Source organism: Saccostrea cucullata, unplaced genomic scaffold, assembly GCF_032062105.1.
Source record: "Saccostrea cucullata isolate Sc308-1 unplaced genomic scaffold, CSIRO_AGI_Scuc_v1 ctg282, whole genome shotgun sequence".
Taxonomy (NCBI): domain Eukaryota; kingdom Metazoa; phylum Mollusca; class Bivalvia; order Ostreida; family Ostreidae; genus Saccostrea; species Saccostrea cuccullata.
This window is the reverse complement of record NW_026933043.1, coordinates 57034-78624: the sequence shown is the minus strand read 5'-3', so window position 1 is coordinate 78624 and position 21591 is coordinate 57034. Positions and strand designations below refer to the sequence as shown.

The 21591-nt window shown below is 32.5% G+C and overlaps 1 protein-coding gene across 2 annotated transcripts in view; it reads left to right on the top strand.

Moving 5' to 3' along the window:
• LOC134237083 (uncharacterized) overlaps positions 1-21591 on the top strand; it is a 102450-nt gene that overhangs the window by 62223 nt on the left and 18636 nt on the right. Inside the window, exon 25 of one of the 2 annotated variants that reach the window (XM_062719169.1) lies at positions 3242-4520. The exons of the other annotated variant lie outside the window; for it this stretch is intronic. Within the exon in view, the coding sequence (XP_062575153.1) occupies positions 3242-3447 (206 nt within the window). The 3' untranslated portion in view covers positions 3448-4520. Of the gene's footprint in view, positions 1-3241; positions 4521-21591 lie in introns of those variants that run through there. 2 annotated transcript variants of the gene reach the window in all.

Sequence of the window (21591 nt, the reverse complement as noted above, 5' to 3'; positions counted from 1 at the left end):
TCAATCTCTGTCAGCAAGAACTTTAGGAATTCCCCCTCAGGACTCAGTAGATGGATCTGTTTGTTAGGTGGGTCAGTAACAAGAATGTTACAGAGGGAGTCACACACTACATCAAATGGATTAAAGCTTTCTGCCAGGTTCTGTCCACGGTAGACAGACCTCATACGACCATAGGGAGACAGAATCACTAGTTCACCAGAATTTCTACTTGTATGGTTAACAACACAGATATCACTGTTACTGTTCTGTGTGATTGTGTCTGGAAATGTAAACAGTCTGGTTTGATCATCCTCCTGGTACTCATACTCATGGATGACATCACCTGTCACTGTGATGTGTCTCACCAGACGTCTGCTGTGTGACTCTATTTTGAAATCATCTGATTCACTGTCTATCAAGGTGACCAGTAGTCCACCATCCGCTGACTGACAGATTCCTACTGGTTTCAGTGGATATGTACTGACAACTGTAGACACAGATCCTGATGATGACAGCCAGCTGATGTTCTTGTTCCTAAAATCAGTGAAAAAACCACCACCGTTATTAGAAACACTCATGTCATTAGAGTGATTTTAAATTTCTTTTTTCTCCTTCTTTATTGACTCTTTCTGTATATTCTGATAAAAAGTCTCCTATGTAATACTGATCTTCACCGATTGCCGCCAACAAATATACTTGACTATCTCCATATTGAAAGGAGTTTATATGAGTCAAGCCAATATCATTTAAATCCAAAGTCTTTCCAACCATAGATTCAAGAAAATCACCATTGATTTCACCTCGAACGAATCTCACTGAATGTGCAAAGTTTGTCATCTGAACCTCCAATTCAGACTACATTTTTGTCAGTTGTCTGTGGTTGTCAATCAAGCTGTAATCTGACATAGTGCTGTTGTTTTCCTCCATGAAATCTATTGTGTTAATGATTCCTCTCTTCTTCTTCTCTAACTCAGATTTCAAATGATTTAACTGATCATTCTTTTTGACTAAATTGTCCCTTATTGTTTGTTCATGACAATATTTGATTTCTGTCAGCTTGGTCGTTATTTCATCATAATGCTTCTTAAGCTTTTTAATCTCAGAATCACACATATCTTTATTTTCCATGATCTGTTGTGAAATTTTCTCAATCTTCTCATCAATCCCAGGCAGATCCTCTTCCTTGATCTTCTTCAGAAATTTAAGCAGACCTCTCCTTCTTTTGGTGGCTTCAGTTGTTAGTGTCTTCCATTCATGATCTCTATGATCAGTTTTGACACATGTGACACAAGTAAATTCACCATAATATCAATTGGTAATTCATGGGTTTCACACATTTTTATATGCACTAGAGGAGAACCCAGTGGATATTCTTCTGAGTTACTTTCAGCCATGTTTGTCGGGTGTCAATGACCTAGATTTTAGTGTGCTAGTGTGTGTGTATGTTAGATAACTGGAATTCCGAAGTCGTACTTTAAATTTATTGAGTATGGCACCTATTAGTGCAAAGAAATGTAAACATACAGGTGAACATTACAATACTTACACGCGATATCGATCTGAACTAGAGGAAATGACTACATTGTAGTACCGAGATTCTTTATTTAGGAATGTATTTACCCAATTAAACGATCCTTTTTCAGGAGACTGCAGAGGTAATCAGGTTGACTTAAGTTTGTTATTGATGTAGTATAACAAATCAAATTTTACATAAAGTATATAGAGGAAAACTTTTTTTCCCAATGACTGCAAGGTTATGTGCGTATTGATATTCAAAATCTCTATGTAACTATGTTGATTCAAGTTTAATTAAGTCTAGCTCACTGAGACTAGACTGGAGCTATATTAAGGGGTTCATAATTTTATATTTGGTTGTAAAGGGAAAAAACGTTGATTGATTGCATGTTGTTTAACATCCCTCTTGAGAATTTTTCACTCGTATGGAGATGTCACTACTTGACGGTATAGCTGTATTTTTGTCATACATGTATACTCACGCAGCATCAGGGCCATTGGGCAGTGAGGGATATTCGTGCCAGCACCTACTGCGACACGAGACATTGGTTTATATATATGGTCTCCACGTCCTACAGAGGGATTCAAACCTGAGACATAAAAAAATCTTCTTAAAAACAGTAAGATATGGCAAATATAACTCATTGGGCCTATGGGTCTCTATTTGGTTATGTAACAGCATTAAGGTATACCTTTACTCAGATGACCAAAAATTCCACTGATAAGAATGAAAAACTACCTATTGCAAATTGAACACCTATGATTCTCGTGTTAAATTTCAATTTCAAATAACTAGGTCAATGACCTACTTTTCATGCTAGTGACCCCTGAGTATTTCTCGGGAAATACCTCAATTTTTCACACTATGACCAATTTTTTCTATACACACAAAATATTACAAGCAACTAAACTCTTTAAATAATGAAATATTATAGCAATGGAACAGTGTTGCTTCATATAAAGAAAGGATTGGAGTTTGGGTCATAAATGTGATAATTATTACAGTCCGAATTTCCTCTGTCATATTTATATTTTTTCCCCATTTTTAATCGAATATTACAAAAATCTGACTGATAAGAACTCTAAACTACTGATACCCTCAGATTACTTTTTTTGCCCTAACTCTCGAGGTATTAATATTATATGGGGTCAATGATCAAATTATTGAGATATGTTGTCTCGAATGGTTTTTGTTCATATTTTTGAATTTATTTATTTCACAGCATTCAATTATTTGAAATAATTTATAGGCTTTAACACATATAATATTTGCAAATTGATGTTTAAAAATACATGTAACCTTTACTTTGTGATTAATATTGCAAGAAATAAAATTTTTTGACAAAAATGGAAAATTAAAAATTTAGTCCGAATTTCCTCTGCATTACCATACATTGACTTTTGTTCCTGTATATTTTCTTTAAATAATAAAATATTAAATTTTCAAATTGATTTTGATTTAAACCTTGCTTATTTTATCCATTTAGAACAATTTTTGATTTAAAATATTATACTTTATAAAATTTCCTTTCTGTTTTCTGAAACCTGAGTAAACGTCATCCTTAAATGAATTAAAAGTTATACAGTAATTGTTTGTATTTCAATGTCATTTGATATGTTACAATGCTTGCGAGATGTATGACAAAATACATTTTTTTTAAGTGTGTTAATATACAAGCTACATAAGTTTACATATTATTTGTCTGTAATTTCATCCCCATAAATGGTATATCTTTTCTATTTACAGCGAGCCTGGATTTACAGCTGAGTGTGGCCCGGACACTGCTAGAGTTGTCTTTCCTGTCTCCTGTAACAGTCATGTCCGCCTCTCTTTACCCATGGTTCCTTGCTCATAAAGACGTGATCCCTGCAGACTTTGTTAATAAACTAGAAAACACAAGACAACTACTGGTCAGGCAGTTTCCTATGTTCAAATGCCCTGTATTTGTATGACTGAGAGAAAATTTAAAAATAAAATCCCTAGACCCAAGAGAAAATGTCAGACAAATGCATGTTTGTATTAATGTGTCATTTTCATAAGACATTGCTCATGAATAAAATTGGTGCTCATATTTGCATGTATAATGGGAATAACTGTGTCAGTTTATTAATTGTACCTAGTACTGAAGTGTGCAAAAAAAAAAACAAAAAAAAAAAACATTGTTTCTCTATCAGTCATATTAAACACTCATCTTGTGAGAATGACAAGACTAGTACTATTTACTTGTACCATTTCTATCACCAGTGTATATGCATTCCTTTTCAGCTCATATCTGCATACATGTGCAATTATTTTTCTCTGTGATGTTGCCCAATTCAAAATCAATAAGAGCTGGATAAAACAAATTGTAGAATTTATATTCAAAACTTCAAGTATCTGTCTCAGAATTTTTGCAGGTTAGCCTGAGAAGTTCCAACACTTTCTAATGTATGCACAAAGTGTTTGGTACATTCCTAACACTTCTTCAATATAATGGGACAAGACTTGTGTCAACATGAAAGTTTATTAGTACCAAAACTTTTACTTGAAACATCTGATGTGAAATTGTCCATTAATCATTATTTTCATAGCATTTTTTCTTACCTATATTACAGTGTATTATATGACAAAAACTATTTATATGTGCCATGACCTTGCTAACATTTTTTTAGGAAGTTTTTACGAATTTTCCAATCATACATATTTATGTCAATAAAATTGTTTGCATCAATGAAAAACTAATTATATTGTGAATAAAGTATTGTAAATAATGTAAATAGAATAGAAATGGGCATGTATTCTCTATCTTTACTGTAGTATAGCGTCGCTTATCAAAAGTACATTCTATAAATATTTTGTATTAGCGTGTTTATTATCTAAGTGTCTTGAAGTGTACCATAGTAAATGTTCTAGTACATTTACATTACAAGATTTTGATTATAATGTGTCACTTCACCATTGGAACATTGTTTTTTTTTTATCTTCATATAAAACAGTTAAAAAGTTTTTGTTTTCTTGTCAATTTTGTACAGTTATCGTAAGGTATAAATAGGACAGGGATATACTGTACATGCCAAAATCATGGACATTGTCAAGCTACAATAGTAAACATGTTTTATTCACTTGAAAATTAGATTAGTCATCAAATTTAGTTTTAAATATATTTTCCTCTGAATATAAATGATTATATTCGAGTGGTTAGTTTAACTACTGTATTGAGAAACAGGAGGCAATACTGTTACAGGTCCGTTTATAGGCAATGTCAGTTTAGGCACTATGAGCACCTTGAAAAACCAAGATGAAAAGGCATCTATGTTGAGACTGATAAAAGAATAAATTGTTGAAATTGCCAACCAAATACCCTTGAATTTGTTTTCATTTTCAGATATTGAATAACTATCAGAGATTTTGAAACATACCATTGAAATGTATACCAGTTTTGCACACAAGTAATGCCTGTAGTTTAGTAAACAGAGCCAGCAGGTCCTAGATTTGCTTTGGTTGACCATCTTTTGTAATGGGTTTAGTGATTTTTACCGGGAGACCGGGTTCTTGGTAGGTAGAACACTTTTTGAATTGGCTCGCGTAGCGAGCTACTCCCTGTTGACATAGCCGTTTCAGAGCTGTAAAATTTATCACGCATTCATCAAGGTGATCCATACGCCAAATATTATAGTTCTAGCAAAAAATGCTTTGGTTTGAGTGATTGTATGAACTTAAGAGGTGAAAATTTTGTACTGTAACATTATTTATGCCTTCATGCTTTTAAAGAAATTTTTTATTCAATATCTGTACGATGTACAATTACTGCGTATGAATATATGTTCAAGCATGTTAGGCGGATCTAATCTTCCCATCTGAAGTTTATTTATAATTGACCTAGAATAATCCCTAACACAAACACCTGCTGCTCTCATTAGCTGCAGCTAGTTGTTGTTGAAAATCTATTTTTAGAATCCAGATTTGCTGTGGGAATCTTTAAACTAATTATTCCATAACACTGACCACTTCAGCTAGTGTGCTGAAATTCATTATAGAATCCAGTCAAAATAATACGGAAGCCCATTAGTTCCAACCTGTATTTATAAAGGAAAAGCAATATACACTTTATTTATGAACCGAACATGGATCAGACATATGATATTCAATCTCTTATGATGCAAACTAAACTGAATATATTAAGGTATGGTGCCCAGATCAATTGACTCGAGCGAGTCAACTCGCAGGCCTTCAGGCCTTTGATTTTTTATTTAATTTTGACATCATCATGAAAGAAGGTTCACGGTTGTGCAGTTCTTTTTTTAAGGATATCCGGTCCTCAGCCAGGAAGGATAACTCCAAAAATTAATATTTAATTTGAAATTTATTAAAATGAAGCTTGAAAATGAAAATTCATGCAACAATTTTCATTTTATTCATCTTTATAAGATTCAAGGTTTTTGGAAGTCTCAGAAAAGGTTTTATAAAAGTTGACATTTGTAACCTATAAAAGGAAAAATAAAATTAATACAGTTTTAGAGAAATTAGACTTTCTTGAATCCAGCCTTATATACTAATGCTTTTTAGCATGATATGAAATTAGAAGTGATTTGTGGTGTCTTGCAATGATAGCAACAGCCTTTTACATTATGTATTAAAGAATACAAGATGGAAATAGAGGACTAAAATACCAAATAATTATAAAAATTATGACATTTTCTCTGAATGCCTGGATACCTATCGTTTTTTAACCTAATATATATTTGTTGCAATTAGAAAATGCAATGCTGATATTCGAATTCGCTTTTTTCTGCAAAAGTATTGGAGATTTGACAATTTTCCCTATATAATATGATTAACTTTAATCTTTAACTTTAAAGAAATACTGTGGATAAATTAACATAAATTTGTGGATTCAGGGATACTTTTATGAGTATTTTTGATTACTTAACTGCTAATTTTATAAACCTGAGGATCGGACTACCTTAAGTTCACAAGATATCGAAAAAGTCTAAGTGGTGGCTCAATATTCATGGGATATTCTTAGGCACTCTGCCTTCATGATTTCTTTTCTTAAGGTAAGATTGTCTTCTCGATTCTGTGAAAATTTCATTAATATTTAAATTGGATATCTTACTAGAAAAAGACGTAGATGGTAATCTATCAACCATTTTCAAGCTTTATGATAAACAGGATGACTTTAACTTTTCAATCGTCAACTTCCCACTTATATAGACCATGCCTGATGTCTAGTCCAATTAAGTAAACGGACTTAACACAATTATGGAAATACTGATTTAAAAAAATAAAACTTTTTGTTAAGTCAAATTATGACTGATGTTTTTCATACTACATCATGTATGTTTTGGAATAAGATCTATCAACACACCTTATTGTTGACAGATCATGACAAGTTTCACATGGCAGGTGCGACCGGTCGGCAGGGGATGCTCACTCTTCCATTGCACCTAATCCCATTTCTGTTGTTTTAAAGGTTCGTTTTTGTTCTGCTACAAAGTTTGTATTGTTTAATGAGCTTTGAGCTTTAATACTGTTTGTTATCTCTATATTTTGCATTAATATAAAGGCGTCCTCATGTTCTTTGAATTCAGACCTGGTTAAATCATTACCCTTAAAGTTAGATTGGAGCAACATGGCTAAAAAGTTTTGGAAAGGAACTGGATTTTTCATTTCATTAAAAAGCTTTAAACCAAGGTTACTCAGGTGAGCATTATGACCCATTTGCAAGAGCGCGCATGTGCAACACGAGAAATGTCAAGTATAACTGATATAGATGTAACTTTTTCAATTTTTGATGAAATGCTTTGGAACTCATTATATAAGGATACATGTATATTTGAACCAGGGACAAGACGACATGGTCAAAATACCAAGATCTCATGATCACATGCATGCACGTGCGCTTCTCTCTGATTGGCTGAAACTAAAGTCTCAATATCTTTCTTGTTTTTTGACAGAATACTTTGAAATTTTGAACATGGTTAAACATTATGAAGATCTACAACATGTACAACATGATATATAAGAATAATAATGTAAAGCATGCGCATGCATGTGTAATGCAATGTGATTGGCTGAAAAACTTTAAATGCCTCTAACTTGCCTCTGCATGCATGTACGTGCGCACGCTAAATAAACTAAATGACCAATATATTTGAAAAACAGTAAAATCTATATTGTAAACTTTTAATTATTGATTTTCACAATATATAGATATGTTAATTGTTGAGATAGCATGGCATGATCATCTTGCATGTGCATGAATGTGCATGCATGTTCAATGCGTTAAATAACATATACCCGGTAGTTGATATCAATGTAGCTTTTATAATTCTTTGATGAAATCCTTCGATACAGATCATATTTTTAAAAAATATCTTACAGGAATTAGGTACAAAAATGGAATAGGTGAGCGTTTGAGGAACATCTGTAACGGTCCCCGTTACAATTAACACTAGTTAAGTTTATTTCTGTAATCAAATGATGCTAAAGCCAATGACGTGACCTTGACTGTGACCTATTTGATAAATATATATTTTTTCGAACTGAAGCGGGCGCATAGTGTTTCACAAACACATCTTGTTTTTATTTTCATATTTTTGCCAACTTCTCCAGAACTTTGGACCATTTTTAACAAAGTTATCATAAACTATCTTTAGATTAAAGGATTCTTAAGCATAGAATTGAGATAATCAAAAAAGGAAAAAATGGAGTGGGTGTCTATAACAAGAGATCTACGGTTCATAGCCGTCACTTGAGTATAACAAAACACTGTAAATATCAATTAAAGCAGTTTTTAATAGAAAAATTAGATAAGTTTATGCAAAAAACTAAATGTCCAACAGAAAAGAAGATTTTGAAGGGATGTAGCAATAAAGTGACTTTTCAATACATGTACTTGATTACATATGTAACACAAGAACCTGTGACCCATTGGCAATGAATTTCACTTTTTTAGAAAATGAAAAAAAATCCCCCTCTAAATCATTGCTTTTTACAGACAGCCTATGTTGTACAGTCATATAAGCATTCCTTTTTCTAAGTATGTTTTTCAATTCCATGATATTAAACTTTATTTTGTCATTTATTTCACAATTGATCACTAAAAGTTCAGATGTGAAAAGCACAGAAAAATAAGGTAAGTGACTGTACAATTTGCAACAGAAATAGACATTTACTGTAAACAGCTGTACTTTTATTTTGATGGTTTTAATATTTTGATTCTTACAGTTACATGTTAAAATACTTTCAAATCTTTAATAAACATAAAAAAAATTATAAATTTGTGTGGCCAATTTGATGGGACCGGCTTTTTTTTTAATCAGTGGAACTTAATATAAATATTATAATGATTGAAAATCAAAATAAGAACTTGATCTGTTGATATGAATCAAAATATTCTTTACTAAATCTGTCTGATACTTTATATGAATTCAAACACTATGTATATTAGATTTTTGCATTTTGTATTTAAATACTTGAACACATCCTTCCTCATATCCAACCCACAGTGTAGACTTGTATAGGGACAATGAGCGAGGACGGTTCACTTCATATATCAGTAGCAACTGCAAGAACTCCCCGTCAGGACTCAGGAGATGGATCTGTTTGTTAGGTGGGTCAGTAACAAGGATGTTACAGAGGGAGTCACACAGGACATCAGTTGGTCTAAATTTTTCTGTCAAGTTCTGTCCACGGTAGACAGACTTCATTCGACCAGAGGGAGACAAAATCACTAGTTCAGCTTTAGTGCGCCTTGTACGGTCCACAACACAGATATCACTGTTACTGTTCTGTGTTACTCTGACTGGGTATGTAAACAGTCTGGTGTAACCGTCCTCCTGGTACTCATATTCATGGATGACATCACCTGTCACCGTGATGTGTCTCACCAGACGTCTGCTGTGTGACTCTAATTTATACCGATCTGATTCCTCGTCTCTCAAGATGACCAGTAGTCCACCGTCCACTGACTGACAGATTCCTCCTGGTTTCAGTGGATCTGTACTGATGACTGTAGAGACAGATCCTGATAGTGACAGACAGCTGATGGACTTGTTTCTGAAGCTAGTGAAATAAGCATCACCTGTATCAGTCACACATATCCCATTACCAGTAATGCTAAGTTTATGTACTTTTGCACCTTGTGTGTTGACCTTTTCAATAGACAGTGTTTTAGATTCTTTAATATAACATTGGTCTTCACTGAATGCCTGCAAGACAGATATTCCGTTATCACCATATTGAAGCAAGTTTTTTTGAGTCATTTCAATATAACATAAGTCCAAAGTCTTTCCAATCAATGACATGAGTAAGTCATCACTGATTTCACCTCTAGTGAATCTTACTGAATGTTCACAATTTGTTATTTGAACCTCCAATTCAGATAACATTTTTCTCAGTTCTATTTGGTTGTCAATCAAGCTGTAATCTGACATGGTGCTGTTGTTTTCCTCCATAAATTTCACCGTGTCTAAAATTCCTCTTTTCTTCTTCTCTAACTCAGATTTCAAATGGTTCAGTTGCTCATTCTTTGTAACTAGATTGTCCTTTATTGTTCGTTCATGATGGTCTTTGATTTCTGTCAGTCTGGCCATTATTGCATCACAATGTTTCTGTATTTTTTTTATCTCAGACTCGCATATTTCTTTATTTTCCGTGATCTGTTGTGGAATCTTCTCCATCTTCCCATCAATCCCAGGCAGATCCTCTTCCTTGATCTTATTCAGAAATTTAAGCAGACCTCTCCTCCTTTCGGTAGCTGCCGTGGTTAGAGTTTTCCAGTCATGATCTCTATGATCTGTTTTAGCACACTTGGCACAAATAAATTCATCACAGTCCTCACATATAATGTCGATGGGTAAATCATGGGATTCACACATTTTAATGTGCACTAGAGGAGGACCCAGTGAATATTCTTCTGAGTGACTTTCATCCATGTTTGTCGGGTGTCAATGACCTAGATATTAGTGTGCTAGTGCGTGTATGTTAGATAACAGGGGAACTGGGAAGTCGGACTTAAAATTTATCGAGTATGACACCTATGAGTGCAATGAAATGTATATACACAGGTGTATATTACATTACTTACACAAGATGTCGATCTGAACGAGAAGAAATGACTAGCACTGATATTTTTTATTTAATTTTTAAGACTTACGTAAAGACAGTTATTTTGACTGACATTCAGATATACTATACATTGTGAAGATTTTTATTTATTTAGTTTTTAATTTGATAATGGTTTATTTAACTTTATCATTAGCAAATTATTGAAGTTGGCGTTAGGGATGGATTTACCCAATTAAACAACCATTTTTCAGGAGAAGGCAGAGGTAATCAGGTTGAGTCAAGTTTGTTTGTTATTGATGCAGTATGATAAATCGAATTTTAAAACTAGCATATAGAGGAAAACTTTTTTCTTCCCAGGGACTGCAAGGTTATGCATATTATTATTCAAATTCTCTGTGTATTGTTGATTCAAGTTTAATTAATGCTAGCTCACTGAGACTGGGGCGGGGCTATATAAAGGGGGTCATAATTCTTTATTTGGATGTAAATAGAAAAACTTTGACTGATTGATTGATTGCATGTTGTTTTACATCCCCTTGAGAATGTTTCACTGATATGCAGATGCCAGTACTTGCTGGTGGAGAGCTGCCATCTTTGTCCTATACTCATGCAGCACTCACTGTCATTGAGCAGTGAGGGATCTTTTTGTGCCATCACATACTGTACATGCAGTGGGAATGAAACTTGAAAACATAAAAAATCTTTGATAAATCTATTCTTAAAGACAGTAACCTAGGCAAAGATAACTCTTTTGGCCTGTGGTCCTCAATTTGGTTATGTTACAGCATTTATTTATATGATATAAAAGTAGTACAGTACTTATTTGTTTTACATTATTATTTTTATTCCAAGCTCTCTGATTGGCTTAAACTTGATCACATTATTAAGTATATAACAGCTTTATACTTGAGTTACTATTCATAGAACCTGTAATGTATATCGACTTGATGTTTCTTAAATAGAGATTATTTTCTGTTAAACATTAATAGTACAGTTTAACAATAACATAGCCAATACATTATATGACTTGATTTTTTCTGAAAAAAAATATACACTTCAGCTTGTATTAATATTTTTTAATGTTCTATATTTGATGAGACATAACAATGCCATGAATTAGGATCTACATTTTTATAAAACATATTGAATGTATGTGTCACAAATTGATACAAATAAAGGAAGTATTTTGAAGTAAATCCTCTAAATTGCTCCATCAATATAAAGGAAACACAATATTACATCAGAAAGCTTAATTTATTTTGATCTCTAGTCTCTTAGTGTTAAAAAGAGAAAACTTGTGCCTTGTTACCATTATTTTCAAATTGTGTTTTCTCAATCTATATCAAAAATAATATAACAAATGTAGCCCTAGGGCCTTTATATCAGTCAGTCTATAGATATATCGACTTCACAGAAAAGCATATCGTGCTTGGTCGATATGCTTTGGAATACTTAGAGATAGAGGCTTCAAATAGAAGTGATAGATATATATATATATATATATATATATATATATATATATATATATATATATATATATATATATATATATATATATATATATATATATATATATATATATATATATATATATATATATATATATATATATATATATATATATATATATATATATATATATATATATATATATATATATATATATATATATATATATATATATATATATATATATATATATATATATATATATATATATATATATATATATATATATATATATATATATATATATATATATATATATATATATATATATATATATATATATATATATATATATATATATATATATATATATATATATATATATATATATATATATATATATATATATATATATATATATATATATATATATATATATATATATATATATATATATATATATATATATATATATATATATATATATATATATATATATATATATATATATATATATATATATATATATATATATATATATATATATATATATATATATATATATATATATATATATATATATATATATATATATATATATATATATATATATATATATATATATATATATATATATATATATATATATATATATATATATATATATATATATATATATATATATATATATATATATATATATATATATATATATATATATATATATATATATATATATATATATATATATATATATATATATATATATATATATATATATATATATATATATATATATATATATATATATATATATATATATATATATATATATATATATATATATATATATATATATATATATATATATATATATATATATATATATATATATATATATATATATATATATATATATATATATATATATATATATATATATATATATATATATATATATATATATATATATATATATATATATATATATATATATATATATATATATATATATATATATATATATATATATATATATATATATATATATATATATATATATATATATATATATATATATATATATATATATATATATATATATATATATATATATATATATATATATATATATATATATATATATATATATATATATATATATATATATATATATAGATAGATAGATTGATTGTATACTGTTTAACGTCCCTCTCCAGAATATTTCACTGATGTGGAGACGTCACCATTGCCGGTGAAGGGCTGCAAATGTAGGCCTATGCTCGGCACTTACGGCCTTTGCGCAGGAAGGGATCTTTATCGTGCCACACCTGCTGTGACACGGGGCCTCGGTTTATACGGTCTCATCCGAAGGACCGCCTCATTTAGTCGCCTTTTACGACAAGCAAGGGGGTACTGAGGACCTATTCTAACCCGGATCCCCACGGGGCGTGTTAGATTGAACAATTAATCAGAAGAGCCGATAGATTGAACAATTAATCAGAAGAGCGATTCAAGGCCCTTAGGCCTCTTGTATCAAACTTCGTGTGCATACTAATGAGAGCAATTCAACTTGACCTCACTTTTCTTGAATCAGTGTAAAACTTCATATGCTGATAAATACTGATGTAAGCAATTCAACTGTATTAACATTTTTACCTTTACCTCACTTTTATCAAATTGTGTTTAAGTCAGTTTTAATTAAAGAAATCGTTCATAATTTTTTTTCAACTTCATATGCTGAAACATACTGTTGAGAGATTTTCAACTGCATCAACGGTTTTTTACCTTAACATTTCCTTTGACCTTGACTTCATTTTAATGAAATCAGTGTCAAACTTCATATGCTGATACATACTAATGTAAGCAATTCAACTGCATAACTGTTCAAGATATTCTCATCAAATATCATACACTAATACAAATTTTCATGTTGCATTACTAAATATAAATATACCCTCTGCGGGGCATTCATGTCCTGTGGATATATTTGTAGTTTAGAAGTGTGTTAGTATACAAGCTACAGAATTCCACATATTATTTTTTATTTGTCTGTAATTACAGCCTTGTAAATGATGTATCTTTTTATTTACAGCGAGTCAGGATGTACCACTGAGTGTAGCATGGACCTTGCTGGATTTGTCTTTCCTGTCACCTGTAACAGTTAGACATGTCTGGTTCTCTTTACCCATGGTTCCTTGCTCATGAAGACGTGATCTCTGTCGACTTTATCAATAAACTTGAAAACACAAGACAATTAACTACTGGTCAAGCAGTTTCCATTCTTCAAATGTCCTGCATTTGTATGACTGAGAGAATATTTACAAAAAATCCATAGACCCGATAGAAAATGTTAGGCAAGTGCATGTTTGTATTAATGTGTCATTTTCATAAGACATTGTTCATGAATAAAATTCATATGGTGCTCATATTTGCATCATGTATAATGGTAATAACTGTGTCTGTTTATTAATTGTACCTAGTACTGAAGTGTGCAAATAAAACAATTGTTTCTCCATTAGCCATATTAACACTTGTGAGAAGGACAAAATTAGTTCTATTTACATGTACCATTTCTACCACCAGTGTATTTGCATGCCTTTTCAGCTCATATCTGCATACAAATGCATTTTTTTCTCTGTGATGTTGCCCAATTCAAAATTAATTAGACTTGGATAAAAATTTTGTAAAATTTATATTCAAACTTAAAGTATCTGTCTCAGAATTTTTGTAGGTTAGCCTGAGAAGATCCAACACTTTCTGTTGTATGCACAAAGTGTTTTGGTACATTCCTAACACTTTTTCAACACATTGGGACAAGACTTTTGTCAACATGGAAGTTAATTAATACCAAAACATTTACTTGAAACATCTAAAGTGAAATTGTCCTTAATCATTATTTCCATAGCATTTATGTTCCTTAGTTCTCCTGCCAAACGACTGAGCTTGTTTTTTGATAAACAGGCAAAAACAAATAACATCATGCTGAAGTGAAATATGTCATTTATTAAAGTAAATGATGGAAAAGTAAAACACAGTTAACAAAATGGGGGTCAGAAAAAGGAGGACTCAAATATAGAGTATTACACATCTTAGTCAAAATATTACACAATCTGACCCTCAGCACAATAATGACATTGTAACATGATGTACATAGGCAAAAGGGGGGTCAACCAGACTAGAATAATAATTCAAACCCTGTAATCTTTCACAAGGTACAATATACATGCATTTTAAGTTGACCCCCTTATAAACATCATAAGTTTGGAAGACATATACAAAATGCTCTAAACTGCTGCCTGTCATCAAAAAAGGTGGGAAAACAAAATAACAAACAGCCAAAAATACAATCGCGCCGGCATTAAATTGAACACAACTATGTTTCTCTCACCACCGAGGAAAAACCATAAATAAAAAGCAACACTGCTTTATGTTGAACTAGAAATATGTCCATAGGACATGAATGCCCCGCCGAGGATATTTAGTAAAGCAACATGAAAATTCGTATGTGTATAAAATTTGATCAGTTTGGTTCAGGTAGGGGTTATAGTTACTAAGGAATAAAAATGTAGGTCAAATCCAGCATCCGAAGCAAGTCTGGTAGTGTCCATCCCTAGATGCATCATCCATGCAAGTTTGGTTCAGGTAGGGCTTAAAGTTACTTGGGAATAAGAATGTAGGTCAATTCCAGCATCCGAAGCAAGTCTGGAAGTGTCCATCCCTAGATGCATCATCCATGCAAGTTTGGTTCAGGCAGGGCTTATAGTTACTTGGGAATGAAAATATAGGTCAGATTCAGCATCCGAAGCAAGTCTGGTTGTGTCCATCCCTAGATGCATCATCCATGCAAGTTTGGTTCAGGCAGGGCTTATAGTTACTTGGGAATGAAAATAAAGGTCAGATTCAGCATCCGAAGCAAGTCTGGTAGTGTCCATCCCTAGATGCATCATCCATGCAAGTTTGGTTCAGGCAGGGCTTATAGTTACTTGGGAATGAAAATATAGGTCAGATTCAGCATCCGAAGCAAGTCCGGTTGTGTCCATCCCTAGATGCATCATCCATGCAAGTTTGGTTCAGGCAGGGCTAATAGTTACTTGGGAATGAAAATATAGGTCAGATCCAGCATCCGAAGCAAGTCTGGTAGTGTCCATCCCTAGATGCATCATCCATGCAAGTTTGGTTCAGGCAGGGTTTACAGTTATTAGGGAATTAAAATATAGGTCAGATCCAGCATCCGAAGCAAGTCTGGTAGTGTCCATCCCTAGATGCATCATCCATGCAAGTTTGGTTCAGGTAGGGCTTACAGTTACTTGGGAATGAAAATGTAGGTCAAATTCAGCATCCGAAGCAAGTCTGGTAGTGTCCATCTCTATATGCATCATCCATGCAAGTTTGGTTTGGGTAGGGCTTATAGTTCCTTAGGAATGGACCTGCTTCAAAAACTTTAACCTGGTCACTCATCAGGAAAATGTAGGTCAGATCCAGCATCCGAAGCAAGTCTGGTAGTGTTCATCCCTAGATGCATCGTCCATGAAAGTTTGGATTGGGTAGGGCTTATAGTTCCTTGGAAATGGACCTGCTCCAAAAACTTTAACCTGGTCACTTATCTGGAAAATGTAGGTCAGATCCAGCATCCGAAGCAAGTCTGGTAGTGTTCATCTCTAGATGCATCATCCATGCAAGTTTGTATCAACATGTGAAGTTTGATAACACCAACTTGAATGGTATGTTCAAATCTGAGCTAAACACCAATTTAAGAAAAGTGAGGTCAAGGTCAAAGGAAAGGTCAGGGTCAAAAAATGTTGATGCAGTTGCATAGCTCTCATCAATATCTATCAGCATATGAAGTTTGATGAAAATATCTTGATAATTTCAAAGAAACTTAGCTTTGAACAGAGCTAAACGCAAAGTGTGACGCAGATCGGAAGGACAGAAGGACAGAAGGACGGAAGGACGGAAGACGGACATGACAAACACTATATGCCCCGGCCATATTCATGGTGGGGCATAAAAATCATTTGGAAACCTGCAGACCGAAGCAAAATTGCGAGGTACACAAAATAAATGTCGGACTCATTCACAGTAACCTAATACATGGATTTGCCATTTATTACAATGTACAAAAAGTTTACTTGTTCAGTTAGAACGTGCGGTAGAAAATAAGTACTATAAATCTCTTTTAAACTCATTCAAACACTATCGAAAAAGATGGGTAAAACATAACAACAAAAATGTCAACCTGAAAGAAATAACAAGCATTGGTGGCAGATGGGGTGGATGGTGGGTTCGAAAAATTCAGCAGTTCAATAAACCATGCTTTCTCTTTTGGTAAACGGATCAATAATGATCACGTGATGGATAAGAGCTTTGCTGATTGGTTGAACCCATATTTAGATGTAGGAAAACGGGTAAAATTAGTTCAATAAAAAGAACCGAATAGCTGCTTAGTATAAAGCTATGTACAATACAGTCACTGTTATATAATAACATGATAAAACAAGAACATGTCACATAAATGAAATTATTTGCAATAATTACTATTTTATGTTCCTTAGTTCTCCCGCCAAACAACTGAGCTTGTTTTTTGATAAACAGGCAAAAACAAATAACATCATGCTGAAGTGAAATATGTCATTTATCAAAGTAAATGATGGAAAAGTAAAACACAGTTAACAAAATGGGGGTCAGAAAAAGGAGGACTCAAACATAGAGTATTACATATCTTAGTCAAAATTTAAACAATCTGATCCTCAGCATCATAATGACATTGTAACATGATGTACATAGTCAAAAGGGGGGTCAACCAGACTAGAATAAATTTAAACCCTGTAATCTTTCACAAGGTACAATATACATGCATTTTAAGTTGACCCCCTTATAAACATCATAAGTTTGGAAGACATATACAAAATGCTCTAAACTGCTGCCTGTCATAAAAAAAGGTGGGAAAACAAAATAACAAACAGCCACAATCCAATCAGAGATTGGATCCACCCACCCAAAGGCGTCTTGGCAGGAGACGCAAAATTCCTTAATAGGATGATTAATACAAAAGCATTTAAACATCTTTAAAAAAATTGACATATACTCAGTTCAAAAGACAATAAAAAAGTTATTGTGAACAAGAAAAAGAAACATCCAATAAGACTGAGTGAAAACTTTACAAAGGACAAAACATGAAATAATTCTAAAAAGTATACAAAACACCTGTCTGTAGTAAATATTAACCAGACAGCAAAATGGGAATTTATAATCATGAACACTGACCTTGTCGACTGCAGACAACTTCTGACCAGTCAACAAAGTTGGTAAACTTACACCATTCTGCATCAAAATGTGCCTCTTGACTGCAGACAACTTCTGAGCAGTCAAGAAAGGTATCAAACAAACACCACGCAGCATTAAACTGCCTCTTAACTGCAGGCAACTTTTGTTCTGTCAACAAAGTTGCTAAACATACACCATGCTGCATAAAAATATGCCTCGTGACTGCAGACAGTTAACTTCTGAAGCAGTCAACAAAGGTGTCAAACATACACCATGCTGCATAAAATGTGTCTCATGACTGCAGACAACTTCTGACCAGTCAACCGAGATGTCAAACTTACATCATGTTGCATAAAAATGTTCCTCTTAACTGCAGACAACTTCTGACCACTCGAGAGGAAAAACAGATTACCAAACTGAGGGCTTGCATGAATTTGTGAGGATATGTATAAGGAACCAACAGACAACTTCTGGCTTGGCCCCTGCTACACAAGGTGTTTTCAGCCTATTGCATAATTTGAATTCATAAATATTGTATCCTATCCCGGCTGGTCTTTTCTTATGGTTAAAAGTTTTGTAAACACTTTTCAGACACCAGGTAATACTGTAAACCAACTTTTATTTGCGTGCGAGAAATTTTCGCGAGGTTCGCGAGAGCCTCGTGATCGCGAATATTTCTCGCCGCAATCCGCCCCTTTAAGCCTCTTTGTTAATATACAACAGATCCAAAAAGCCTTGATCGCGAAAATTAATCGTCGCAAACTAGTTTACCCTAGGTCAATCGCGAAATAAAGTTGTCGCGAATAAAAGTTGGTTTACAGTATGTTATTTCCTGGATAGAATGAACAGCAAACTGTGAATTACAATAACTTATTTCTAATATAGAGAGACATTGCCAGTTTTCTCTAAAAACATGAAAAATTAAATAGGTCTGCTTGAAAGAAAGGAAAAGCTGTAATGTAGCTAATAAGCGGAATCTGACAATACAGATAATGTCATACATATGGTATAACGCTTATCTGACATACTATTGGTAACTGATGTCAGCAAGAGACATTTCAAATAAATTAATAAATATGGTGTATATTTAAAGTAATGAAACTGCCTCAACACGTATGGCCCCGTGCTCAGTGACATATAACATATACAAAGTGGTATAAATTCCTTAACACGTATGGTCCCGTGTTTAGACAATCTTCCATTTACAACATGTCATGACCCACTAAACACGTATGGTCCCGTGTTTAGTGAAACATTCCATGCACAATGTACTTTCTAAACCCGTATGGTCCTGACTCCCGTGTTTAGTGAAACATTCCATATACAAGATGATCTAACTATTCAAACACATATGGTCCTGTGTTTAGCCAATATCTATTACAACATGATGTAACCTACTAAACATGTATATGGTCCTATGTTTAGTAAAACATTTCATGTACAAAACATGTACTTTCTAAACACGTATGGTCCCGTGTTTAGAGAAATATTCCATATACAACATGATGCAACTACTTAACACATATGGTCCAGTGTTAACTGAGATATTCCTTATACCAAGTGATGCAACTTTCTTAACATGTATGGTCCCATGCTTCGTGAAACAACATTGCATACAACAATCGTATGCATAAGCTTAAATGCATCATCAATAGAAATTGCAGGGTTAATAAACATGTATTTTATCCTGCATGACAGTAAATCCTCATTAGGATTACCATTATGCTACAGTAATTTGTATTTGTCAAATGTATGGTCATGCTTGACGACTACTGAGCTCTACAGAGACTGATTATAGAGATGATTCATGAACTGTGTTCACCCTTTGTTTCATATTTTGTAGAACAACTATTATAGGAGATATGATTTCAACAAAATGTGTATCTTTTAAAGGGCCTGTAATTTTACCATTTTCTTTCTTTTTCCATCTAAAAAAAATATATACACAATTGTATATATATTAATGATCCTAGGATCACCCTAAGTCTTCTTTGATTTCTAGAAAGTTTTATTTTAGGTAGTTTAGTACCATCTGACATAAAACTTGTAAAGATCCCTCTGACATGACTTTCAGTTTACTAGATCTTGATCAAAGCTCTGAAATATTCAAATGAGTCTCTTTATCCTGAATGAGGTTAGTTTTTAGATTAAAGTTTTTTTTTTTTTTGAGTTTTAACCACAGTATTTAAAATGCATCGGTCAATTGAGTTAAAGTGATTGGAATTTAAAATTTTGGGCCCTGCTGCATATCTATAACCCCTGTTTCAGAAGAATTGACAAAAGCTTGTTTCATGTACTGAAAAAAGACATGAAGTGTATAAAAATCATTATTTCAAAATTAGGATATATATTTTTTACAGAAACTATTGAATTAAGTGAAAAACCATTTGATCATGATATTATCTTACTCAATGGACTTGTTGATAGAGCAGTCCCCAGAAACATGAACCAATGCGCCACCCAAACTTAAAGTGGCTGTTGCCACAATACTTTGCTATGTTGAGGCAATGTCCTTGGTAATGGGCACTTGTTTGTCCACTGTTGTGTTGTCTGTGCATGCATATCTGATTTCTGACTGTTGTTTCCACATGGCCTATATAGCTTCTGCAAGTGTTACCCAGTGTGGATAGTGTCTGTTTCTAATTTGGTGGGATGGGTAACTCTGGAAAAATAAAAGTGTAAACTACTATCCAGTATATGATCATGATGATATTCATTTTTTTAAATCAAGTGCTCTCATCTAAATCAATATTTTAAGCCATGTTCTATACAACTGAAACATCAGAACATGCAAGATAAATTCTTAGAGAATGACATAATTATTTTACTTTGGGTATTGCACAACTGCAATACATCAACAGGGAATAACAGGTTATGTAAATTCCAACATGAGAATATGTCTACATATATGCATCATAAATTATTCTCATTATAACATTATATTTCCAAGAAAGAGAGCAAACATGCATTATTATACATTTTAAATATAAATTTAAATATGTATTGCAAATAAATTGCTAACTTATAAATTATAAACTTGTGCATGTGATTGATTCTGGAGAACATGATAATACCAAATATGCATGTTATTCAAAACACACTTCTGCACACTTTATTTTAGATACCTATGGTTCTGGATCCACTTCAGAAAAAGTGCATATAGTCATGCCTGAGACAACCAAAAACATTTGTCTATAGACCAGCACAAGTCAACAAATTACATGTGTATATGGTCCTACACAAGTCAACAGAAATGTATGTCATTATGCAGTTCCATGCAGGTCCTGCAAGACTTATAAATACATCACATGTGAATATGGTCCTGCACA